Source organism: Micromesistius poutassou, assembly GCF_964030765.1.
Source record: "Micromesistius poutassou genome assembly, chromosome: 3".
Lineage (NCBI taxonomy): Eukaryota > Metazoa > Chordata > Actinopteri > Gadiformes > Gadidae > Micromesistius > Micromesistius poutassou.
The window spans coordinates 6,237,977-6,265,514 of NC_140273.1; the positions used below are offsets into that span (position 1 = coordinate 6,237,977).

A 27,538-nucleotide genomic window follows, 5' to 3' on the forward strand; every position below is an offset into this window, starting at 1 on the left:
AATGGCTGTAGCTCCACAGCTCCATGCTCTCCCTCCAGAACCCCACGGTAGGGCAGAGTGGGACCATGGGTTGCTGGGCTCTGCCACTGGTTTCTTTCCTCCTGCTCCTCTGTATGTCTGGAGGACAGGTCCCCCACCGTCGCTGGTGAGCAATGCCCTCTAGCCACTAACTGATTCTTTGATGTATTCTTATAGAATATATATATATATATATATATATATATATATATATAAATGTTTTTTTTTCATTATTTACCTGTATTTGTTAATTAATCAACTGATGGATGCATTTATTTTGCCAGGCACCGGCCAGGCATGAGGTATGTATGAATGCAAACCTTCAGTCTGTTGCTAAGTATTCATGATTCTACTAACCCCCCAGTCTGTTACTTAATATTTAATCTGTTAGGGTTAGGGTTACGGTTAGCCCTAACCCTAAGTCTGCGTAATGTTACCAAGTCTTCATAATGTTACTAGGTCACCATAATGAAACTAGCTCACCATAATGTTACTGAAACACCATAATGTCACTAAGTCTTCATAATGTTATTAACTCTTCATAATGTTGCTAAGTCTTCATAATGTTACTGAGTGACCATAATGTTACTGAGTCTTCATAATGTTACTAGGTCACCATAATGTTAATGAGTCTTCATAATGTAAGTCTTCAATCTCATAAGCAATGTCTGCATCTGCCCTTTAGATTCATACCCCACCTGGATTTACTGGACTTGTAAGTCAATTCATTTTTTCCCAATTTAATAAAAAACATTCTCGAGTCGCAACAGAAAAAATGTCACCACAGCATGCAGTGGTCATCAGACAATGGTTAAGTAAAAAGGTGTCTGTTAATGATTGAGTCATACTTTTGTGTTTTGATTATTGTGGATACATTATTTGTTGGGATGATAATGATAAATTTACTTATTTATTTAACGTTGCAATGCGTAAAGGTTAAACTGTCTTGTAGCTTAAAAAAACCTGTAACCTGAAACGTATCTGTAGTCAATGCGGATTGATAGTGATATCAATATATATTTTAAATCAAAATCACACCCTATAATTGATATATTCTACAATAAAAAATGCTGACCGGCCCGTACCTCCCTTATTGACACTCCTAAACCCCTCCCACTCGCCAGCCAGCTAGCCAAGCTACACTAGTGCACAGCACACAGTTACTGTGATTAAGGGCTAATCAAATAAAATTGACCTGACACAGCCAGTTAAAGAACAGTTATAGTCATTAAGTTATTCAAGTTCTAAAAGTCTTCCTCCTACGAACTGGTAGGGGCTTAATCTTACACATTGCAACTTTAATGTGCCTTGATTATGTCTATTTTCTTACCCGTTTCTATTATTTTTTCTCTTTATTTTATTTGTTTTCAGCCATAGAAACCCAAAGGATCGGATGAGTTACGAGCCATGGTACTGGTGTTGGTATTGTAGCTACAACTCATGCCACTAGAGAGTGCTATTCAGAGCAGTTCACTCACTCAAAGGAAGCTGATGGACGGCTATGGCATTTCTAACACACACTCTAACTACAGCTCTTATAGAGTCTATAGAGTCATACCTTAAGCTGGTCCACTGTTCTCTTACCCGACCGCCCCAGGGTCATTGTTGTGGCTCCAGACCTGCTGAGGGCCGACAGCCCAGAGAACATCTACCTGGAGGCTGGCGGCCTGCGCGGTCGGCCAACTGTCTCCATCTCCATCAAGGACTACACCAGGTCGTTTCTGCTCTACTCGGACTCGTTCGAAATGGACTATGAGAAAGGAGGCCACACCCTCAGAAGCATCCAGGTCAGGAGATTGGATTACCCACTGGGCTACAAGATGACCTTCTATGAATGCTCTGTATTAATCCCCAACAGGAAGTGAGGGAGTCACTGCGGAAGGTTCAAGGTCATAACATAAATATTGAAAGTATGAATAAACTATAACAAACATACAGAAAATAAATTTGGGAAAAATGTCACAATAGTACACAAAAAGAGTTGAAGTTAAGATTTAAAGGTGAATGTAAACATTATCGTTAGTTATGTTAGATATTATCAACAGCCTCTGCTACAATGGGAAACAGAACTGTCTGGTGTCCTTGATCAATAGAGGATTCCCAATATATAAGTAAATAAAGGTTCCCTGTGAAGGTCAAAATGTTCCCTGTGAAGTTCAAAATGTTCCTTGTGGGGTTCCCAGTGGTTCACTGGGTAGAGCGTGTACCATAAAGGCTCCGTCCTTACGCCAGCGACCCGGGTTCCACTCCTGCCCATGGTCATTTGGTGCATGGCTTCCCCTCTCTCCAAAACATTCCTGTCTAACTCTCACGAAAGTATAAAAAAGCTAAAGTATATCTTCAAAAAAGAAAGAAAAAAAAATGAAGTCCTTGATGGATATCGACCCTTCCTCCCTCAGCTTCCCTCAGACCTTCTGAAGCCGGAGGATCTCAGGAACCGGTATGTGTACCTTACGGTGAACTTCCACGGGTACCACCTGTTGGAGAAAGTGATGATGGTGTCCTTCCAGCAGGGGTACATCTTCATTCAGACTGACAAGCCCATCTACAACCCTGGGGACACCGGTGAGAGCCCTTTGTCTTCTGGTGTTCCTGTGGGCCACCTGTGTTGACTAATGATTATGTTCACCTGTGTCCCATGATATTTGATCCCATAAAATTATTTCTCTTATGTTTTTATAGTTATTGTGTACTTTTTTTGCTCTCTCTCTCTCTCTCTCTCTCTCTCTCTCTCTCTCTCTCTCTCTCCCTCTCTCTCTCTTCCAGTGCGGATGAGGGCCTATGTATCTTCTCCGTTCTTCAAGGCATTTAACGGCACTCTGATGGTGGAGTTTCAGGTACATCCATCCATCCACTTATAGTCATCCATTCATCCACCTTTCTGATGATCACAAATGGACGCCAGACTTCAAACGGTCCTGCTTGTATGTGTGTGTGGATAGATGCATGTGCCCACATAATGTGTTTGTGAAAGTATGTGTTAGTGTATGTGTGCATAAGTGTGTGTATCCTGTGTATATCATTTATGTATGTATCATCTGTGTGTGTGTTTGTGTGTGTGTGTGTGTGTGTGTGTGTGTGTGTGCTTGTGTGTGTGTGTGTGTGTGTGTGTGTAGAATCCAGAAGGCATTGTGGTGAAGCAGACGATCTTGACCATAGCTGCGGACGGCGTTCTCCCAGAGTCCTTCATTCTCTCTGACCACGCCAAGTGAGCACCGGCGTTAACCAATGAAAACGCTTTCTCTCTGTGCTAACCAATGAAAACCCTTCCTCTTCTAGGCTATGGGGTTACCGGGTAGAGAATACAACTTGAACTCTGCCATGTTTTCTCAAGCTCCAATCTTTCATACAGAGTCTCTGTTGTTGTTTTTTCAAATCATTATTGTACTTTAGAGTACTGTGCATGTTGTAGGTACTGTGTACTTTAAGGTACTGTTTACACTGTTAAATGTTTACATAAAAGTACTGTTTGAATACTGTTTACATAATAATAATAAGTAATAATACGTTACATTTATATTGCACCTTTACATAGTGGAAAGGAAAATTCAACAACAAACAAACAAAAACAATCCAATACAAAAAAAAGGAGAGTAAGAAAGATGGACCGTGGGATGGGTGTGGAGGAGAAGTGATCTTTAAACCGAGAGGTCTTGAGCTTTGAAGAAAGAAAGAGAAGGACAGTCCCCAAGAGGTTGGGGGAGGGAGTTCCAGAGTTTGGGGGCCAAGGCACTGAAGGACCTGCCACCCAGGGTGCAGAGTCTGATGCGGGGGATAGCTTAAAGATTTTGCCAGATCTGAGTGAGCGGGAAGGAGTGTAACAGGTTGCGGATATAGGGGGGAGCAAGTTTGTCTGCTTTGAAGGTGAGCAGCACTACTTTGTATTTGATCAGACAGAACTGGTAGCCAGTGGAGTTGATGGAGAATGGGGGTGATGTGTGCAGATCGTTTGGTATGGGTGAGGAGCCTGGCTGCAGAGTTTTGAATGTATTGCAGTCTTTGGAGGGATTTAGTGGGGAGACCAAGGAAAAGTGAGTTGCAGTAATCTAGATGGAACATAATGAAGGAGTGAACCAAGGTCTGTGCATCACTAACAGAGAGGAAGGGTCTGAGGCGGGCAATGTTACAGAGGTGAAAGAAGGCAGTCTTAGTGAGTGATTTCATATGAGGATCGAAGCTAAGGGTGGAATCAAGTGGTATGCCAAGGTTTTTAACAACAGGAGTGGAGTGGACAAATGAACCATTAATGTTGGGAGTGAGACTGTGGGATTTGGAGAGCATGCTTTTAGGGCTAATCAGTAGAATTTCGGTTTTGTCTGTTTTGAGTTTGAGAAAATAGTTTTGCATCCATCATTTTAGGTCAGAAAGGCTGTCAGTGAGGGAGGTGGTGGGGGGTCAGAGGGAGAGGGAGTGGTAAGATAGAGTTGGATGTCATCTGCATAGCAGTGGAAGTTAAGGCCGTGGCTGCGAATAATCTGGCCAAGAGGGAAGATGTATATGAGGAAGAGGAAGGGCCCAAGTACAGAACCCTGGGGGACACCACAAGTGACAGGGGACATGTGGGATTGATGTGGACCAAGTTTGACAGACTGATTTCTGTTGGTGAGGTATGACTGAAACCAATTAAGGGCTGTACCTAAAATACCAATGGCAGATGGACGGGAGATTAAGACATTGTGGTTGTTGGCATCAAAAGCAGCACTAAAGTCAAGGACAATGAGAATGTTAAGTGAGCCAGAGTCAGTAGACAGGAGGGGGTTGTTAACTTCACATAGAAGGGCAGTCTACTATGTGCTGAGACATAAGCGGAAGTACTGCGTACATTGTAGCTGCTACTGTGTACTTGTATAGTACTGTTTACATTGTAGTAGCAATCTGTGTACTTTGTAGTACTGTGTACATTGTAGTAGTATACAGTGTACATTTACAGTACTGTGTATGTTGTAGGGGCTATTGTGTATTGTTATAGTACTGTTTACGTAGTAGTAGCGTCTGTGTGTTTGGTAATACTGTGTAGTAAGTTGTATTTTACCTGTGTGACCCCCCCACAGCGAAGGTGTGTGGGCAGTGATCGCCAAGTTTGACGCCCGTCCGCAGAACACCTTCAGAGCCCAGTTTGAAGTGAAGAAATACGGTACGTCTGTCAATCACAAGCAAACTTTATTTATACAGCACTTCCCCTGCAAAACAAAGTGCTCGAAGACGGAAACAACAAAACACAACAAATATATGAACAAATGTTACAATATGAATTAATTAATTATTATTAATTATTATTATTAACTAGCCAGAAGCAGCATCCCCAGCATCACACAGCCACATCAGAGTCTGACAGAGAGAGGCAGAGGACGTGAGGTGCAGAGCGGGGTCCACATGAGACCACTTATTGGTCTCAAAGCGCCTGACGAGGGAGGCTGAGGACAAAGCATGCATTCCAAATTGGAGTTGTTTCCAACAACGTGTAGAGATGCACAACCTCATTCATAAAGAGAGATAAACAATCTCTTTGTACAACGAAAAAACGCCGGCCACATTATCGGACCGAACAACCGCTTCTCTTTATAGTCATGGTTACAAACATTCACAGCACGGTTATAAACATTCACAACATTCACAACATTCACAGATTTTCACATGTCACATGTCAGGGCGTGTTCTTCCCTCCACAATCGTTTCTACATTTAAAGCATGGTGCTGATCAACAAAAGTGCCTTCTAGAGTCTAGACATTCTAGAGCTAGATAATCAGTTGGTTGTTTTTTGTCTCCAGTTCTGCCTGCTTTCAACGTGACGCTGGTGCCCAGGAGCCCCTACCTCGGCCTGGAACACACCCAGCTGGAGGTGGCCATCACAGCCAGGTGGGGCTGGAGCCGCTCACATGGACATTCTCACACAAACACAAACACACACACACACACACACAGTTATATGTATAGAACTGTGTACTGTATATTTATATTACTTTATATTCATGTTTATATTTATATGATTTTGAATACATACGCCGAGATCTCATCTGTGTTGTGGGGACCTGTGTGTTCCAGGTACCTGTATGGAGAGCCGGTCCAGGGGACAGCCTACGTGGTATTTGGACTGGTGACCAACAATGAGATGAAGAGGCTCCCGTCCGTGAAACAGGTTTCTGATGTGAGTGTCCCGGGCCCCTAAGCCCCTGACCAGCGATAAGGTAGTAAAACTGTTAGATGGGTGGTTTTGTGAAATTAAAGCTGATAATGAGGTTGTGATAACAAGGTAGTGATGAAGTTGTGAACACAAGGTAATGATAACTAGGTGATGATAAAGAGCTTATGATAATGACGATGTGATGGAGAGGTGGTGTTCATAAGGCTGTGGTAACATGGTCAACAAGGTGCACATATGTGTGTGTGTGTGTATGTGTGTGTATGTGTGTGTGTGGGTGTGTGTGTGCGTGTGTGTACGTGTGTGTGTGTGTGTGTGTACGTACACACCTGTGTGTGTGTGTGTGTGTGTGTGTGTGTAGCTGGATGGGGGCGTGGCGACGCTGACGATGGAGGAGATCAGAAGGGCGTACCCTGACCTCCGCTCGCTGGTGGGCAGCTCCGTGTACGTGAAGGCCTCAGTCCTCACAGCCTCAGGTACACGCACACCTGGATGTGTTGCTGTGTGTGTGTGTGTCTGTGTGTGAGTGTGAGAGAGAGAATTCATAAAAATAATTATGTCATAAAATATTTGTGAAAACATTTGAACCCAATTTTTATTGAATTTATATGAAAGTAAATGCTTAGTATATTTAAGCAATAGATCACGACAGGCTGTGGTATACGCTCATTATACCACAGTTAAGGGACGTTGTCCGTCCAGACGCGCAGCGGAGGGGCGGCGACCCCCTTCACGGCGACCCCCTTATACGCTTTTATATATACATAAACAACAGTTAGAGTTAGGCGCGGAGTGATACTGAACTCTGTAAACTGAACGGGCGTCATAGCTGTGTGTATACGCTCAATATACAACGGTTGGGAACCAATCAGATCGCTTGATTTCGGCCCCCCGTTTTATAATGTATATTATAGTATAATAGCACTTAAATACTGGAGTAGCATCAGGTTGGTGCTTGATAATACCTATTAGTACTATACTACCTATAATATAATAATATTCACAGGAAATCGACAAAATCCCAACAATCAAGGTCTGTGTGGTCGTTCAAAACAAGCCAAAGTTCAAATGATGGTGTGTGTGTGTAAATGTGTTCTCAAATGGCCTTTTGTCCTGTAGACAAACACACACACACACACACACACACACACACACTGGAGACACAATACATGCACAAATGCCACAATTGCACAAAGGCCATTGCACTGGATATTCCCCTTGGATGACCCCAACCAGGGGTTTCTATCTGACTTGCATCTGACTTTTAAAAATGTCTTCCTTGTCTCCTAGGAAGTGACTTGGTCGAAGCTTCGAAGACCAACATCAGGATTGTGGATTCCCCGTATATTCTGACCTTCAGCCATATGCCCCAATACTTCAAACCTGGCCTGCCCTTTGATTTCACAGTAAGCTCTATCGCCAGGCGTAGACATAGAGCAAATTTTAGATGTTCATGCAGGGAAGGATGACAGAAATGAGAGCAGTAACCTTAGCAAGGCACCCAGCTGGGTGGTTCTGGGTTCAATCCCTTATGATTGTTGCCTATATGTGAGCATTCTTTAGCAATGCATAGGCTGGGGGAATATTTTAACGTCAAGGACAGGACGTTCAAAAATAATATAAGAAGATAATAATATATATATTAGTGGAGACAAACATTTTAAAATATCAAGTTTTGAGGCAGACCACAGGTGTGGTGGAAGTTCTTTCCAGATCTGTGGTTCATAAAGCACTAGAAGCTGCTTAGTGCAACCAAGAGAAGCCTTTAGCCATTAATTGTACACCCCCTCGCTGATGCGTAGATCCAGCTCAACTACCAGGACGGCTCTCCGGCCAGCGATGTCCAGGTGAAAGTGGATCTGGTGGACAATGTGCTGTCCACCAGCGCCGCGGGCTCCCTAAAAGTCACCGTCAACATGCCCAGAACATCTCAACCTCAGACCATCACAGTGAGTTCCTCTGAAGCCCCATGCCCACGATGAGCGTGTGCACCAGCTCCAGAGCTGGAGTCTGGCACCATAGTGGCATGTTTATTTATTTATTGGTAAGCACAGAGAATCGCCGAAAGTTGGTGTTGAACATAATTGAACTCTTCAACACAAAATAGGCTCCTCCCAGCTCGACGCTGAGCTGGGCTGGGCTGGACCTGGAGTGTCCCAGCGCCTAGCATCTTGCTAGTGTGTCTCCTCACAGGCCCTGCTACTGGGCGTTGCTAACGGTATTGATAATCCCAAACAAATCCCTTCTCTCCCTTCTGGATGAGGGTAGCCTTTTCTTTATCTGTACAGGCCCATTTAGTTTGGTATACGGGGATCCCCTTATGTATTATATTCATGTTTTTTCAGTATTTATCAAATCCATGTTCATTGAATTGTATATTTGATTAGTTTTTATTATCATATCTCCATATTATTTATTGAATCAATTCATTATAGTTAAATTTGATAATAATTGCATAATCCTACTCCTAATAAACAACAATAATGAATGTGAATATATATGGTTAAGCTTATTAGGTGGAGGCACTGCATTTACAATTTGTTTACTGATTAGACCATACAAAATTTGTGTATATATATATGCATGTATATGTTTATACAAATGTTTATATATGCGTTTATGTCCGCTAGGTTGCGACGGCGGAGCCGGGTCAGAGGTCAGAGCAGCAGGCCCGACAGCAGACCACGGTGCTGCCCTACCGGCCCTACAGGAGGAGCCAGCAGAACTTCCTGTACATAGCGGCCACCAGCAGCATGACCGCCGGGAAGACGCTCACACTGTTCTTCACCATCAGCCCGGCCGACATGCACCTGCAGCTGATAAAGCACCTCACCTACCTGGTGAGACCATGTACCGTGCAGCAGGCACACACACACACACACACACACACACAAATCAACACACACACTGCACACACAAATAAATACACAGACACACACACACACACACAAACAAATAAATCAACACACACACTGCACACACACTAACAAATAAACACACACACTGCACACACAAATACACCGCACTGCAATCACGCACACACACATAAACACAGAGACACACAGACACACACACCGCACACACTCTCACACACACACACACACACACACACACAGAAACACACACACGGCACCCACAGACACACACTCACACACACATACACACACAAACACTGAATGCGCACACAGATACACACACAACACACACACACACACATCATCTTTCATCTTATTTTGTAGCGTAGTTTGCTTTCAAACCAGGCAGACCAGGGTTGGACCCACTGGATGTGGGAATGTGTCGATGTTTAAGATCTGGGATTGTATGAATGAATGGATGTGTGATCCCTGCAGGTGATCAGTAAGGGTAAGATCCTGCAGGCCAAGCGTCTGAGCGTGGAGGATCAGCTGCAGCTGGCCGTGACACTCTGGGTCACCCAGGACATGAAGCCCTCCTTCAGGGTGGTGGCCTACTACACCCTGCCCTGGCTCGACTCCATGGAGGTGGTCTCTGACTCCATCTGGGTGGACCTGGACGACGGCTGTGTGGGAGGGGTGAGTGGACATCCTCAGCTGGTGCACATTCAAGCACAGACACACACACATACACACGCACACACACACACACACATGCACACACACACACGCACACACACACACACACACACACACGCACACACACACACACACACATACACATGCACATGCACATATACAGACATATACAAATACAAACACACATACACATACAGATGCACAAACACATATATACACACAAGCATACAGAGAGAGACATATATACTCACAAATACACGCCCAAAGTGACATGATTTCCTAGGTCCATTGAAGCACTGTGTATGGTAGCATGGTCCTCCTGTTCTGATGTAATCTGGAGCGTCTGTCCTCCAGCTGCATGTGGGACCTGAGGAGGGACGCCACAGAGACTTCGTCCCCGGTAAGACCTTCAGGTTCAAGGTCAGAGGTGACCCGGGGGCCAAGGTCAATTTAGTCGCCGTTGACAATGCTGTGTTCCTGCTAAGCAAGGAGAGACTCACACAGAGTAAGGTGAGAATCAGGTGTGTGTGTGTGTCAGGTGTATCATGAGAGTGCGTGCATGTGTGTGTGTGTGTGTGTGTGTGTGTGTGTGTGTGTGATACTAATCTACCGGCCCTCCAAACACGATTGTAAATGTGCACAACATACACAACACCAACTTGAACTTTAACCTCAGATGTGGAGTGCGGTGGAGAAAGGGGACATGGGCTGTACCCGAGGTGGAGGGAAGGACGGAATGGGGGTCTTCAAAGATGCTGGGCTGCACTTCTCCTCCAGCTTAGGAACCAATACTAGCCCCCGACAAGGTGAGCCAAGACTAGCCCCTCTAGTCCAGACCAGGTGAGATTAACCCCTACACCAGCACCTCTAGCCCAGACCAGGTGAGCCAAGTCTAGCCCCTCTAGCCCAGACCAGGTGAGCCACGACTAGCCCCTCTAGCCCAGACCAGGTGAGCCACGACTAGCCCCTCTAGTCCAGACCAGGTGAGTCAAGACTAGCCCCTACATAAGTACCTCTAGCCCAGACCAGGTCAGACAAGACTATGGATTGGAACAAGGGAGGATTTTGGAAAATAAATGTTTACAAGAAGTTTGATCAAAAGCCATGTCATTTTATATATTCTAAACAATATATATTATTGGTTGCTTCCTTGAATAAGGTGTCTCACTCAGGTGTTCATTGTACAAACCCTTTTCCCCCCAGTATTTTGCCACTTATTTTGAAATAATTAATGTGTGTTAATTGATTTGTCCTCTCAGGGCTGAAGTGTCCTGCTAGTGCCAGAAAGAGGCGCTCTGCTGAGCTGTGGAAACGCAAGGCCCAGCTGGGTGAGTGGCCAATCAACTTCATGAAGGAAGTGGAGGGATAAGGCCCTATCTTCGGCCTGCTCCACAATGAGTGCTATTGTCTGTAGAAATGTTCATATTAAATATAACGTTATGATATATTATACATAATATATCACATTATATTATGTTCTGAGGTCCAAACCCCAACATCCCTGGCCAATGCGCAATAAATACCACTGCTTATTCATACAGATCCACAAATATCCCAGGATAAAGGGGGATTTTCTGAACAAATGCACATACACTCGGCAGGAAGTGTGGAAACGAAATTCTGAACATGCACGCTATACACATGCGAGTCACATACGAACGGGTGAACAAACAGTGAAGGTGTGCTGAAGGCACTGCCTCCGTTGCTCCAGAGGCGCAGTACCAGGAGGAGCTGCAGCGGCGCTGCTGCCGGGCCGGCCTGCGGGACGTGGCCATGCCATACTCGTGCACGCGGCGATCGCTCTACATCACCGAGGGCTGGGAGTGCATACGCGCCTTCCGCGACTGCTGCGCCCACCTGCGCGGCCAGGCGTTTGACACCAGCCGGCCCACCACCCCCCCGCCTCTCACCACCACCACCCGCCCGCCTCCGACCACCACCACCACCCGCCCGCCTCCGACCACCAGCACCCGTCCACCTCTGCCCACCGAAGCCCTAGTCGACGTATTCTTCTTTCAGCGTGGACTCTCACGTGGTACGGTTATATGATTTCCCGGAACAAAATGTATCCGCTGATGCATTAATGGAACATTGATGTCAACTCCATGGCGATTATACATGGGCCATAAGCATGTACAACAATACAGGCATAAATACATAAAAGGGTTATGTGCATTACCTAAAGAATCCTATCACCTCGTTAATGAAATGATTTCGATTTGCTGTATGTCATCAAAGCGTCTACTAAATGGGAATATACATTTCCATTTAGTAGACACTTTATCTAAAAATATATAAAAGGCTAACACTGTTCTCCCTAAGGTATTGAACTTGGATATCCTGTGATGATGATGGAGAGGGTGAGAGACGATGGTGAGGAGGAGGGGGGGTACATGGCACATTGATGGAACATCAATGTCAACTCCATGGCGATTATACATGGGCCATAAGCATGTACAACAATACAGGCATAAATACATAAAAGGGTTAAGTGCATTACCTAAAGAATCCTATCACCTACTAATGTTAATGAAATGACTTTGATTTGCTGTATGCCATCAAAGCGTCTACTAAATGGAAATATACATTTCCATTTAGTAGACACTTTATATATAAAAATATATAAAAGGCTAACACAGTTCTCCCTAAGATATTGCAATTAGGAAGGTGTCGCTGATGACGATGGAGACGGTGGAAGACGATGGTGAGGAGGGAGGGGAGTACATGGCACATTAATGGAACATTGATGTCAACTCCATGGCGATTATACATGGGCCATAAGCATGTACAACAATACAGGCATAAATATATAAAAGGGTTATGTGCATTACCTAAAGAATCTGATCACCTGATGACGATGGAGACGGTGGAAGACGATGATGAGGAGGAAGGGGAGTACATGACAGAGTACGACGTGTACCTACGCTCAAAGTTCTACGAGTCATGGCTGTGGCGGGACGTCGGCCTCCCCGACAAGCCGGATGGAGGGGACGGGTAAGCCCACCTCCTTGTACAAAGCCCTGCATTATTGCACAAAGACCCGCCCCCTTTGTACAAAGATAGACTTTTTTATGGAAGCAATAAACCATTCAAACAACAATACTTTCAACTCATCAACAAACTGACCCATCAACCAGTCAATCCTCAATCCAACAAACACACTCACTAACCAACCAACCACCAATAAACTAGCTTCAATCAGTGAATCACGCATGGGGCTCTATTTTAACGGTCTGAAATGCAAGTATGAAACGCGACGCGCATATAGCTTTGTGGGCGGATCTCTGGCACTGCTATTTTAACGGCGGATAAATGATTCTTGCGCCCGACGCAAATCTAAAATGGGTTGGTCTGAAACCTGTAGGTGTGTTTTGGGTGTAACGTGCAATAAACCAATGAGAGTTCCATCTCCCATCCCCTTTAAGAGCCAGCGCATTTGAACTTGACAAGTTGATATTTTGACAGCGCGTTTGCAGTCTGTCTCCGCTGAGACAGAATGATGCATGACCACATGAATTTCAAACTTCAAATGGCTCCGTTTATGGCCAAATAATAGCCCTCATTCACACATGAAATAGCATTTTCTTCTCCAACTTCAGAAACACTGAGTCGTCATGTAAATTTCGGCAAAGAGAACTTAACACATATAGGCCTATGGTATGCGGACGCGGTCCTGTGGCCGCAACTGTCGGTTTAGTTAATGATATGCGGCAATACATTAAGAAACATTGTTTGTTACCAGTATTGTATACATTATCGTATCGACTTGTGTTCATAATATGCATGTTCCCCCCCGTTAATATACATCGCCATGAACTGTATTATGCGTTACGTATTTAGTTTGCGTGTGTTTAAACAGATCGGTGCGCACACACGCGCGCCAAGCATCACCCACATTCATTCATTCTTTTAAACACTGACTCGCGGTAAAACTGTGTTTTCTCCCGATCAAATACTCATCAATCATAAAAGTTATGGGCTTGTACACGATGTCTGTGTCAAGAAAATATGTTTTTGCTGTACAGTGTTTGCAGATGCATTAATTTAAAAGTACAACTTCTTACCGCTGTATCAGCTGTTCTTTCCCAAATAATTTAACAAACCATTTACCCTAAAACAAGATTTTGTTTTGAAAGGCTGGGATATACTTTGCTTGAGTTTATTATTGTTATTATTAATATTATTTCAATGCATGGCATAGCCTACTACAGTGTACATTCATGCAGCCCCTATGGAAAAAAAATTCTATGCAGTTTCACACATATGAACAATCTTCATAATAATATTTCAATTAGGCTAATCATTTGTCATGTGTCTTACAGGCTGGCGTCCGTCACCATGACGACCGCCCTCCCAGACAGCATCACAGAGTGGAGTGTCATGGCCATCAGTGCATCCCAAGATACAGGTAGGTAGAGAGAGAGAGAGAGAGAGAGAGAGAGAGAGAGAGAGAGAGAGAGAGAGAGAGAGATTATTGTTGGACTCATGGTTCAATGTCACTCACCCATTAGTTTCAGGCTTAGAGCTTGTTCCAAACAGAGCCAAGGAAAACAAGACCTTTGGAATGCAAACAACACGTGCATTTATTGCCCTATTGCCCCATTTCATACAAGCAGACCGTCTTACTCTGGGAACATATAACCTCAATGTCCTGTTTGCGACTGAGAGTAGCGAAACTGGGATTTCTCTGTGGGGAATTCCTAGACTTCATGTGATTCTTCCAGAAACTTCCAATCTTGCATTATACAGTATCAGTTGGCGCATACAGAAATAGTGTGATGGTCCAGTAACAGCAGATTAAGAATACAAATAAAGAAACCAGAAATAATAAATATTTGAACCTGTCAGAACATATCTCAGACAGCAAGTCAGTCAGTCACTAACTTAGTAAGTCCCTTCATCTCTCACTCCATTACTCACCAATTCACACACCCACTAATTCCCTCATCCACTTTTTTCTTGTTTCTTTCTTGTTTTTATGCACACAAATTAAAAAACAAAGGTTTATATCTAACTATCTATCACTCACTAACTCACCCACTCACTGACACTAGCGTATTTTGATCCTCAGGCTTCTGTGTGGCCAAGCCTTACAACGTGAAAGCCTCGAAGAACTTCTTTGTGGACCTGAAGCTGCCTTACTCTGTGGCCCGCCATGAGCAGATCCAGATCAAAGCCGTGCTCCGAAACTATGGAAAACAGACATTACATGTAAGGGCTCTGTAGAACACCCTAGCAGCACACAGCAAGACAACATGATAGCCACTCAGATCCCGCTGATATACAAAGTTAATAACAAGCTAATAACAAGCTTGCATTACGCCTCAAGAAACAGTTACATAACAGAACATGCTATAAGCACAACAGAGAACGCAAACATCTAAAAACCCACAGAACAGGCTTATACCACAACAACATGCTAAGATAAAATAACATGCTTACACCGCAGCACACGCTAACACCACGTTACCTCAGCACAGAACAGGCTAATACCTCAAAGAATGCTACCATTAAAAAACGCTAACACCACAAAACATGCTAACATGAAAAAACACACTAACCCCAAATAAAATTAACAGAACGTGCCAACAGCAAAGAACACATAAACAGTGCATAACATGCTCAAATACAGTAGGCTACAGACACAGACCAATACAAGATCTTATGACAAAGCACAAAGCACATATAACACAGAACACGATAACATCACAGACGATGTTAAGACGACACTGGTCACACTTTTGACCCAACACATTAAAGCTCATTTCACATATTCATAAAGGTGCGTTCACACAAAATAAAGGCATGGCGCAAATCCCTACTAAGTGAATGCAAAGATGCAAATAGACGCAAATTGATGAATGGTGCGGCGCAAAAACCTCATTCATGTGGATTTTGTGTGATTTTACTTGCGCAAACACAAAGTTCTGTTTGTCGTGATAGCCTATCAGTGTTCACTCCCTGAATTCCAGATTGAGTGCCAACATGGAGGATAAAGTTTTCAGCCATTTGCGGACTCCCAGGGCTTTATAATCTCTTTATAATATAATATATAATATCACGGGCAATCAAAAGCTGTGTGCTCCTCCGGAGGATATTATGAACCCATAAACAACGGTGTTTGGTTATACGACGTTTCTAATACTTCCACAAGTAAAGGCTCGCAATAGTGGTTATCTTGGCCATGGTTGAGAATTAATTGGCGGAAAGAAACATCTGGCATTCAAAAGAGAGCCCTTCCTCCTTCAATATTCTTCAAGACACTCACTCGCAATAGCAAACTCTGGGCTAATATTTGCTCCTCTTTTGATGTGAACACACTGCAATGATACCCTGATGTTTTTTTTTTGGATGTCTATCTTAATGAGACACTACTGGGTGATCTGATGATAATATCAATACAGCTTAATTTGTTTTCAAACAAGTTCCTTTCTCAATCCTATATGGAATCTGGACAGGTTCCGAAATAGGGGAGCCCGCAATCTCAGCCCGCAATTATGTCGGCTGCCATCCACAAGTGTTGCATTAGCGCCATCTGCTGGATGTGTGAATGGGCGAGAAGAGAATATGTTCAAGAGTTTAAACCACTAGCGGCGCCTGCAATGTTGTCCCAGTCATCTACTGGGAGCTATGTGTGAAAGGGGCTTAAAGGTGACATCATCAGAATCCTAAACCCCCCGCCCTCCCCCATCACAGGTGAGGGTGGTCCTGATGAAGACAGAGGGCATATGCAGCGTTGCCTTCAGTGAGCAACACACACAGGAAGTGGATCTGCCAGCAGGCGGGACAGTGGTGGTGCCCTACACGCTAGTGCCACTGGTGGTGGGAAAGCTTCCTGTGCAGGTGATGGTGTTGGGCCGGGACATGATGGGCGGAGACCGCGTTGAGAAGATACTTCGGGTGGTGGTCAGTCACTTCCTGTTACAGATTACTTTTCAAGTGTCATTTTTCTTTCTTTCTTTTTCTTAAGTGTCATTCTTAGTGTTTCCTGTTTACTGCTTCCTGTACATGTTTTGTATTTCCTGGTTGAAGTCCATGGTTTCAAGGTTTCGGATTACAGAAGCTTGATTGAAGTATAAGACTGTGGAGATCGGTAATTAGAAAGGATGCACACCCAAAAGTGGTGTATACGAGATAAAAAAATACTTTGTGTCTCGCTGTTGACTGCCACATATTATTGTGAAATAAGGTCCCATGGTGATGGAAAGGAAGGAGAGGGACTTATGCTCTCTATATGTACTGGTGAAAAGAGGATTCCTTTGACTTTGTAGATCTTGTTCTAATGACTATAATATTAATTATATAATGTTCATAATTACAAAACAAAGCCATTCCTTTCCTGAACCGTAACAGATGGATGGAGTGCAGAAGACACTTGTCCGCAGTTTTGTGTTGGACCCGTCTGCTCATGGAGGTAAGCTCATTCTATTGACGTTCTATTCAGACACTAGTTTTTAACTAGCATCTCAAACAGCCATACTAGCATATCAAGGAGAATGTTGATCACCATAACTAATGATAATAATATTGCGATGTGTTGGTTGCGCCACAGACCGCAGCCTCACCTAGCCCCAGAGTCTAATAATTCTGACTCAGGCCAGGTGAGGCTGCTTCAACCAGCCATCACCCAAACACAGTCTCCAAAGTGAGCTAGAATCTAAAGGCCTATGCTGGCTTCACTGCTATTTATCCTCAACAGGAACCCAGAACATACGTATGGGCAAGGTGGAGCTGGACTCCGTGGTTCCCAACTCCCTTCCTCTGACCTTCATTAACATCAGAGGTCAGCCCCCCCCAAACATCACCAAGCACCTAATAACTTTTATTTCATCTTTTTTCATCAACATTTTCATGCCCATCTCGTGGGTTTTGCTCCGATCTGTTGTGGAGTCTGTCTCATTGTTATGTTCCATTTCGTCACTCATCTTCTGCTCTCATTGTCTCACCCCCCCTCATCATCCAAACCCCTCCTCCTCCCCCAGGCAACGTGCTGGCCGACAGCATCGATAACTCCATCAGCGACGACTCCCTGGCCTCCCTGATCCGCATGCCTGGGGGCTGTGTGGAGCAGAACCTGGCCGGCATCACGCTGCCCCTCATCGCCACACTCTACCTGGACTCCACCCACGGCTGGGAGAGCGTGGGCGTGCAGCGCAGGGTGGAGGCACTCGACTACATCACCTCAGGTGGGGCTGGTGGTCACTGGAAGGATTGAGAGGTGGAAAGTATTTCCCTTTTTATTTTTGACGAAGGATGACTTTGTGTCTTTCCAGGCTACGAGAAACAGCTGGCTTATCGTAAAAGTGACGGCTCCTACCCCCCCTATAGGAAGGAAGGCACTAGTACATGGTGCGTTATTAACAATACATTCATTCCTCTCTCCATCCTGCAACCAGCTTCAGCTTTAAACAAAAGCCCTCTGCTCAGTTCCTCTTCAAGAGCTAAATGACTCAACTTATATGTCAGCAGTCTCCCACGACCATATTTGCATATCTGGCCAGCCCAAGTGGGGCCCCGACCCACAAGTTAGGTAAGACTGCATAATACCCCTTTACCCCTGAATGTCCCAGGATCACAGCGTTTGTAGTGAAGGTGTTCTCCATGGTCTACTCCCTGGTGAGGGTGGAGAAGCAGCAGGTGTGTGGAGCACTGCTCTACCTGCTCGATGAGAAGCAGGAGCACGACGGAGGCTTCAGGGAGGACAACCCGGTCTACACCACCACCATGACGGTACACATACACACACACACACTGTCTAAGGCACCACCATGACGGTACACACACACAGACACACACACAGGCACACACACACTGCCTACAGCACCACCATGACGGTACACACACACACACACACACACACACACACACACACACACACACACTGCCTACAGCACCACCATGATGGTACACACACACACACACACACACACTATCTACAGCTCCACCATGACGGTACACACACATACACACACACACACACACGCACAATATTTGGCTTGTAGATATGGTCTTGCTGTGTTACTGTTTCTATTGTATTTCTACTTCTCTTCTACTAATGGTGCATTTCCACTGGAGGGTGCGCATCGGTTCAGTCTGCAAAGGTGTGGCACGGGTCGCATTTCCACCGCCAAAAGTGGGAGTGACCCGGACTGAGCCGTATTGAGCCGTACTCGTCTCTCAGTACTACTCCGTTGAGGTACTGAGACGCCTGAAAGGGTCCCGGCAAGTTTGAGCTACACACTCCATCCATTGATTGGTCGACAGAATCGTCCCTTCCGTGCGACAGGGGGATAAAAAACAAACTCGGCAAACTCTGCATTTCTGGCGAAAGCGTTGTTTATTGAAGAAAATGTTGAGCAAATGTTTGCCGTCCTTCTTGGACATCCTACATTGTTGCTTGCTCTTTGTTCATTGTGCGTGACCGTTCTGCTTTTTCCTTAAATTTATTAGCAGGCTACACTGTGTCAGGCTGCTATGAGATCACGATGCTACTGTGGCTATCGCCGTCCGGCTTAAACCCCGCCCTACCATAAGGGTACTGGCGGCGGTGGAAACGCGCGCCGTAACTGAGATGGGCTATACCGCACCCTCACTACTGGGTTGAGGTGTGCTGGGTCCGAAGCGTACCCGCCAGTGGAAATGCGCCATTACAAGACAAAGTGTGTGTGTGTGTGTGTGTTTGTAAAATCAAATTCACGGTCTAAGCCTCTTCCTCCCCCATCACTCGTTGCTAGGGTGGTCTCCGAGGCAGTGAGGCGAAGACCACACTGACCGCCTTCGTGGTCATTGCTCTCGCCCAGGCGAGGAAGGCCGAGATATTCTGCGGTGGGATCTCTGAGGTGAGGGCCCAGTCGCCGTGGTTACCCATTGGTCCTTGGACGATGTGGTTGCTGTCGTTATCCATCATGTGACGAAAGATTTTTTTATTTTTATCTACCACACATACCAGTTATTTTAACTGCAAGCTCTAATACATTCAGCTACTGCATCGAATATTAGTACCGGTTGGCAGACACAGATACACTGGTACACACACACACACACACACACACACACACACACACACAGACAGACAGACAGACAGACAGACAGACAGACGGTTACTACTAATACTCCCTTCTGCCATCTACTCGTAGCAGGCGTGTCAGTAGACGTGGTAGAGATACAACTATTAGCAGGGGTCGAGGTGCTAATACCCGTCTGCTGTGTGCAGTCCGCCATCAGCAACGCAGCTAGCTACCTGAAGGGGGAGCTGTCCAGGCCTCTGAAGAGGCCCTACACAGTGGCCATCTCCGCCTATGCCCTGACGCTGCTGGGGAAAGACCCGAGCTACAACCCCATCACTCCACTCCTCGACGCTGTTACAGGTTCTCTCTCTCTCTCTCTCTCTCTCTCTCTCTCTCTCTCTCTCTCGCTTGCTCTAATGTCTCTCTCTCTCGCTCTAAAGTCTCTCTCTCTAGCACTCTAATGTCTATCGCTCTTGCGTTGTATGGTCTCTCTCTCTCTGTCTCTCACTTTAATGTCTCTCTCTCTACATCTCTCTCTTTTCTCTGATGTCTCTCTCCCTGCCTCCAGAGGGGAGGTTCTGGGCTGACAGTGAGAGTCCTCTCTTCTCGCTGGAGGCCACCGGCTACGGCCTGCTGGCCCTGCTTGAGGGCGGCTACTTGGATGAGGCCGTCGCACCCTTCAACTGGCTCAACAGCCAGCGGCGGAGGGGCGGGGGCTACGGGTCCACACAGGTAAGCCCCGCCCCCACCCTAGGACCCTATACCCTATATATGTTCAGGACCACTTCCTGTTGGGTCGCTTAGCGAACCAACCAGGTTTCCACTTTGTTGATTCCCATTCCCATTGGTTTGACATTTTCATGAGAAGGTGTGGCTTATTTTAACACACAGAATATTTGGTGGGTCCTTGGAAAAAAAAAATGCTTCCCCAGTTTGGGAACTGCAGTGCACTCCAAAACAAGACCGCGGCTGACAATTAAATTCCCGTGTCCTCTCTCCCTCGGGTGTGTTCTGTGTTCTGCTGCTCTCTGTTTGTTACCTCCCCCCCCCCCACCCCCAGCCCACCATGGTGGTTCTGCAGGCCCTCTCAGAGTACCTCCTCAAAAGTGACCGGGACGTCAGCCTGCAGGTGGACCTCAAGGTGCCGGGCCGGATCGACCTGAGCTACCACTTTGAACCCCAGACGTCCTACGTGGCGCGCTCGTCCAGGGTGAGGCCCCCCGCTGGCTCTCTGGCTGGAGACGGCCCTGTAGCAGACTGTAGCAGGCGCACCATAGGAGGTTTTCTGTAGGGGCGGGGGCGGGGGCGGGGGCGGGGGCTGCCAGCTAAGGCTGAAAGTATGACTTGATGTTTTGTTTTGTAAGGTGGGTGTGTAGCCGATTTGGAATGGCACATTACATAAAGTTGTCTACCCTAACTTTAAGTTGGAATGATGGTGAATATTCAACAGATTTTCACGCTGAGAATAACAGTGATCTGACACAGGGAGCTAAAGACGTGATCAGCGGTACGAGTCCTGTGACTACCGGTGTGTACGTGCCCAGGAGCAGCAGCACTCCTCTCTATAGAGCCATCGGTTGGTCAATATTTCTATACAAAAGGCGAATTACAAAGTACCCTCCCCTAAAACATAGCCAAACAAAACTGCAATTAAACCAGATTGACTCACGTTCCAAAATGTTCCAAACTGATTTAACTTTTTTTGTGTTGCTCTGTAATAGTAAAAAGCAGGTAAAGAACTGCACGGCCAAGGGAGCTCTGATGTGGGTGTAACTCCCATAGACTGTAGACACTACAGGGTGAACTGACTTTCCATGTGTGTAATTGGTGGATCGCATACTTCAACAGAAGCGCCTGCAAAACACGTACATGAGTAGGCTACTTGTTGAGGTTAAGACTGTGTTATTCTATAGTATTCTCATCCCTGCGGTGTTGCTAGGCACCACTTGACTGGGAGATTGAGGTGGAGGCCATGCACAGTAACAGTGTAGTAATAGTAATAGTGCAGTAATACTAAGAGTAAAGTAATGGTAAGTGTATAGTAATAGTAAAGCACAGTAATAGTGTACTAATAGTAATAGTGCAGTGTAGTAAGTGTAAAGTAATAGTAAGTGTATAGTAATAGTAAAGTTCAGCAATAGTAAGAGTATAGTTATAGTAAGAGTATAGTTATAGTAAAGTTCAGCAATAGTAAGAGTATAGTAATAATAAGGTACAGTAATGGTAAGAATATAGTAATGTACAGTAATAGTAATAGAATAGTTAAGTACAGTAATATTGATAGTAAAGTATACTAATAGTAAGGGTATAGTATAGTCTCATGTTCTTCATCGCTGCTGTGTTGCCAGGCACCCCTGGACCAGGAGTTTGAGGTGGAGGCTCAGGGGAAAGGACAGGGAATCCTGGAGGTAACCATCTTCTTGGAAGGAAACTTCAATTTCTGCTTCATCACGTTATTGTTGATACAGCCTAGATGTCACCATTTCTTATATGTGACCTTGTTCTTGTTAAGACTCACCTAAATCGGTGCACTTTGACCCCAGGTGGTGACGTTCTACAACCAACTCCATGAAGTGGAGGAGCAAAGCCTGTGTCCACACTTTGAGCTGGAGGTGGCTACAGAAGAATCCAGCGGTAGGTGTGCTCTTCACCCTGAATGCTAGAGATGTCTTTAATCAACTATGACGCGGTACGCCGGTACGGGTATGACCACTATGATGACAGATACATCAAAGCCCATCAAAGTATCCCAGCATTGTAAGGAGTGACTGCTGGTGTGTTGAACTGACCGTAGTCTTGTGTAAAATGGGATTCGTGACGTTCATTTATATGTTAAGACAATTTCAGGGTCAGTTCAATTTTCAGAACAAACAACGTTCATGGGAATCAAGGTCAAAGGTCAAAGGGCAAGCGAGACCATAACATGTGTTTTCCTCTTCCTTTATAGAGAATCCTCCAGCGGATGTTATCAAGTCTTACCAGATCACCATCCGCGTAAGGTACCACAGCTGCTATTAGTAAAATACTACTACACCTACAACTACAACACCTACTACTAGTACAACTACTACTGCTACTATTTCTACTACTACTATTACTACTACTACTACTGCTACTATTTCTACTGCTGCTACTACTACTACTACTACTACTACTACTACTACTATTACTACTACTACTACTGCTACTATTTCTACTGCTGCTACTACTACTACTACTACTACTACTACTACTACTATTACTACTACTGCTACTATTTCTACTGCTGCTACTACTCCTACAACTACTACTACTATTACTATTTCTACTGCTGCTACTACTGCTACTTCTACTAAAAGTACTATTTACTTTTTATGTATAGCTGCTTTCTTGACCTTATTAATATTCAAAATGTAAATATGACCCTGCTTCAATCCACCCACCCATGTCCCCAGAGCACTGGGACCCAGAGACGTCAGAATGGTGGTTCTGGACATCAGCCTGCCCACCGGCTTCACCCCGGACAACTCTGACCTGGAGACGGTAATGCACAGGGAAGATGGGCCATGCTCCTAGGGAACCTATATACTAATAAGAATTAGTAACCTGACAGTTTATGCCCTGTTTTTGGTGGTAATTATGTGAATTGTACCTACTTTTTACCTCATGGAAGGCTGATTCTACCTGCATGTTATTATATATATTTGTTCCATTCATGGCAAATGCTTGAAGGTAATAAACAGTAAGATGCAGATCAAATGATAATTACATGAGGTAAAATGCAGGTCAACTACACGTAATTACCACAAAATTGGCAAAGTACTTCAAAGTGCTTCACATATAGTCTGCGTTTGTGTGTGTGTGGGGGGGGGGGGGGACATCACACAACATCATCTATTACCTGTGTGCATCTACTACCTGGGAAGACAATATGTGCAAGGAACGCTCAACACACACTACGGCTCTCACAGTGCAAAGGAAGCTATCCAATCAGAGTCCAGGAGATGATTGGGGGGCCATGTTGGTACAAGAGCCAGGTTAGGGCCAGGACCCCAGGGTGAGCAGAGTCCCTTCCTCCACCTGGAGTAAACTGCAGACTGATACCCCTACAGCCACTTAAAGGAATATGGTGTTAACCCAAAAGGTTAGGTGTCCTAAATATAGGCCTATGGCAAAAAAAATATCTGTCATGAACAAATATCAGCAAATATAGAATAATATAAAACTTAAATGCATTAAAGCCAGAAGGACGTTTAAGCAAATACTGAGCCATATCAACAATGTGTCTGTTTGTGACTGCAGAGCTCATATACTCAGTACACTCGGTTGCAAAACAAAGTAAAATGCTCATCCAGGCGGCGTATCTCAACACATATCCAACTGACCATTCCATCCCTAATGTTTATATTTCAATCTTTTTCCAGCTCAGCAACTCAGTGGACCGCTACATCAATAACTTCCAGGTGGTGGACAACCTGAGCGATAGAGGCTCTCTCATCATCCACCTCTTCAAGGTGACAGCGCCCCCTAGCTGTCATTAGATTTAATATTCTTACACTTGACTATACGATCAATGTGTTACTAGTCCATGCTATACAATGCAATTACTCTTCTATACTGAATTATCAGGGCTCTTCTGCAGCTGAATTGCATTTAAATGATATACCCTGTCCTCCAATGCACTCCATCCCCTCGATGGCCTCCTCAGGTGTCCCACAGGGAGCCAGAGATCCTCATATTCCGGCTTCAGCAGCACTTCAAGGTGGGCCTCCTCCAGCCCTCCTCTGTGACGGTCTACGAGTACTACAACCCAGGTAAGGAATTTACAACTGCGACTACAACTGAGGTAGGGGGAATACATGTGAACCCAAAAACAGTTAGGGAAAAGATGGGAACTACAACCCAGGTGGGGAAATTCATGTGAAATACAACCTAGATTGGGGAATACTACAACCCAGGAAGACATATACATGTAAACTACCCCCCAAGTTAATAAATACATGTGAACTACAACCCAGGTAGATGAATACATGTGAACTACAACTCAGATAAATACATTTGAACAATTTTGTTAACTAACCCTAACCTCACAACTTTAAGTTGGTTAGGTCTATGTGTTTTCCCGGGTTGTATTACAAAGGTGATTTCATTGGACAGGGCACTTGCGTATATTTGCATAACGCGATCTGATTGGGTGACGGATCCGTCGCTGCCTGAAAAGTTTCACTTATCTCAACTTTTGGATGCAAGAGAGCCGATGATACGGACGTACCCACAATGCATTTCGGGAGCGTCCCATGCAAAGTCAATGAGATCTGTCGACGGACGTGTATAGTGTGCAAGGGGTGTAACTGTGATTGACCCTGTGCTGGCAGACCACCGGTGCAGCCGGACCTACAGCCCCCCTGAGGACAAGGAAGCCCTCAGTCAGATCTGCAGGAACGATGTCTGCCGGTGCACACAGGGTGAGGCTTTACCCCCCCCCCCTTTTTCCACCAACCATTGGCACCCTTTGCGTGTAATTTTGTGTACTGCATTACTTGTAAATACTACTGACAAGTTATTCAAGCATCTACTAATACTTACATCCTATATAATCTCAAGTACGTGTGTACTACAAAAAAATGTTTGTAATGCTTAGGTGACTGCTGTGTTTCAAAGAGCGACAGTGAAACCTTTCCCGTCAACACGCGGGAAACGCAGGCCTGCGAGAGTTTGCACTATGGTACAGTATAGATTATCATTCTCTGGAACATGACCACATCATCTCATAATCACAATTATCGGTACATTATCACGTTGCACCATAAGCCTTGTTGTGTTCTCTTGCTTCCAGTGTATAAGGTGAAGGTGCTCAGCGTCAACCAGAGCTACTATGATAGATATGAGATGGAGATCACACAGGTTATCAAACTTGGTAAGCAACCATGACTGGGACTACATTAGTTATGACCCGGGGTCCTCACACACCATGACTGAAGTCCTCATACACCATGACAGTGTCCTCACAAGTCATGTGAGGCAGACAATAATGAATTGCTGTGTTTAAGGGTGCTATATAGGGTATACAGGGTCTTGACAAACCAGGACTGATGTCCTCAGACACCATGACTTGGGTCCTCACACACTGTTACCGGGGTCCTTACACAAACTGTGACCGGTGTCCTCACACACCGGGGTCCTCACAAGTCATATGGGGCAGACAAGAGTGAATTGCTATGTGTTTAAGGGTGCTATATAAATACATTTGCCTGTTCTACTTAACTCTGCAGGCCTGGAGCCTGAGGTGGCAGATGGAGCGAGCAGACTGTTTATGTCGCATGGAGGCTGCAGAGACCACCTGCACTTACAGCAGGGCTCCCACTACTTCATCATGGGCCCCAAGGCAGACCTGTGGCACACTGACTTCGGGTGCGTCCCTCTGATTTATACTTTATACTCCATCAAGATGTCAGCGCAGAGACGCGTAGCCGGGCCCCTTTTAGCCTTGGTCGTATCCCGATGTCCGCAGTCGACCTGTGGGGCATCCGTGAGCAAGGTGCCCTAACACGTACCGTGAATAAATATATCACTGAGTGGCTTTGGTTTAAACTGGATAAATTACTATAGAGTAAACAGTACTAAAATAAGTTGATGATGATGATGATGATGATGCTGATGATGGAAAATCACAAATAGCCCTTTTCCACTAAATAAGTCCAGGTTCTTCAAATGGCTCAGTTTCAGGATTCTTGTAACCGTTGTGCTTTTCAGCGAACCAGCCCGCGCTCCCACCAATTTTGAGCAACTATTGTGCCTTCCGGAAATAAACAGTAGTAGCACGCTCTTATTTTCCCATCCCAACTTTCTCAGGATCCGAACCATAATAAAAAATGATTTTTGGTCGAAAATACTGTGAACGATCTGAACGGTTCTAAATGAGGTGCACGAAGCAGAGCGGCTCCCGTTCTGTGTTGGTGGAATAGGGGTAAAAAACCGCTGTGTGTGTGACCTCTGTCTGCAGCTATATCTACATGCTGGGCAAGAAGACGTGGGTGGAACGCTGGCCGTCCGAGGCGGAGTGCACCGGTGACGCAGCCTTGCAGGCCAAATGTACTGCCCTGAAGGCAGCTGCCACGGAGCTGTCCATCAGTGGGTGCCGGCAGTAGCTCAGGCCCTGTGCATGGCTGGCAGCAGACCCAGGGTGGATCATGAGCATGCTACATGCTAACATTGGTTGTAACATGGTGTTTTGTATCTGTTATCGTTGGTTATCGTGTAACAAGGTTTTTTAGTTCGCTCATAAATATATACGACTACATGTGTATATTATATATATGTAGATTTGTTTTTGTCATGAAATTAATAAAGATCTCCCCAGGCTTGTAACAGGCATCCTTTATTTATTTAAATGGTTGTGTGTGTGGATAGTATAATGCCCTTATCAGTGAAAATAAATGTAAATGTAAATGTTTTCAGTTTGCCATGCTTATAGATTTGCAATGACCCTTCTTCTTGTAATGACCACTTCTGCAAACGCTGAACGTTTTCAGAAGTTGATCATTTCTTTGTATTGCAACATACTGTGTTAATCCTGTGTGCTCTTCCATTATTCTTGTTCTCAATTCATCAAAACACAGTATATCAAGGGGGATTAATAACCAGATGAAAGTGGATATACATAAACTGTTCGATGAACTCCTTAAAAGTTGTGGAGGGAGACCTGGCAGGGAGGGGGGTTGAAGGTGATGATGAAGGATGAAGGTGAATACACATAATCAACTAGCAGTGGGGGTCAGAGACGGGAGGGAGGTGGAAAAAAGCGGCTAAAAGAGATATAAACTGCATGTCATTTGTGATTCCA

At 45.1% G+C, this 27,538-nt stretch overlaps 1 protein-coding gene across 2 annotated transcripts; it reads left to right on the plus strand.

The window, feature by feature from the left end:
• Positions 1 to 27,063, plus strand: LOC311340985 (venom factor-like). 2 transcript variants are annotated; one of them, XM_084465901.1, is made up of 46 exons: positions 1 to 145; positions 303 to 320; positions 704 to 733; positions 1,390 to 1,428; positions 1,616 to 1,805; positions 2,418 to 2,583; positions 2,785 to 2,855; positions 3,135 to 3,226; positions 5,070 to 5,152; positions 5,788 to 5,875; positions 6,062 to 6,164; positions 6,520 to 6,634; positions 7,449 to 7,564; positions 7,961 to 8,107; positions 8,789 to 8,998; positions 9,509 to 9,709; positions 10,064 to 10,219; positions 10,386 to 10,515; positions 10,969 to 11,037; positions 11,421 to 11,744; positions 12,032 to 12,082; positions 12,360 to 12,413; positions 12,547 to 12,703; positions 14,032 to 14,117; positions 14,781 to 14,920; positions 16,406 to 16,615; positions 17,063 to 17,123; positions 17,409 to 17,492; positions 17,692 to 17,895; positions 17,983 to 18,058; positions 18,280 to 18,439; positions 19,444 to 19,548; positions 19,923 to 20,076; positions 20,285 to 20,448; positions 20,777 to 20,926; positions 22,065 to 22,124; positions 22,260 to 22,350; positions 22,664 to 22,715; positions 23,151 to 23,238; positions 24,120 to 24,209; positions 24,404 to 24,509; positions 25,071 to 25,160; positions 25,337 to 25,420; positions 25,532 to 25,612; positions 25,968 to 26,106; positions 26,699 to 27,063. In XM_084465901.1, the coding sequence occupies exons 1-46, from the start codon at positions 24 to 26 to the stop codon at positions 26,841 to 26,843; spliced, it is 5,352 nt and encodes a 1,783-aa protein (XP_084322027.1). In that variant the 5' UTR covers positions 1 to 23; the 3' UTR covers positions 26,844 to 27,063. The 2 variants fall into 2 exon arrangements, with proteins under 2 accessions (XP_084322027.1, XP_084322028.1); XM_084465902.1 differs by lacking the exons at positions 22,065 to 22,124; positions 22,260 to 22,350; positions 22,664 to 22,715; ... (6 more) ...; positions 25,968 to 26,106; positions 26,699 to 27,063 and adding an exon at positions 21,202 to 21,676.
• Positions 27,064 to 27,538: the final 475 nt, after the last annotated feature.

Excerpts from the sequence above, each read along its gene's own strand:
- LOC311340985 (XM_084465901.1), top strand. The coding sequence starts at position 24 with ATGCTCTCCCTCCAGAACCCCACGGTAGGGCAGAGTGGGACCATGGGT. Across the intron at positions 6,635-7,448 it reads CTCAGTCCTCACAGCCTCAG|GAAGTGACTTGGTCGAAGCT; the intron begins GTACACGCACAC and ends CTTGTCTCCTAG. Across the intron at positions 11,745-12,031 it reads TCAGCGTGGACTCTCACGTG|GTATTGAACTTGGATATCCT; the intron begins GTACGGTTATAT and ends GTTCTCCCTAAG.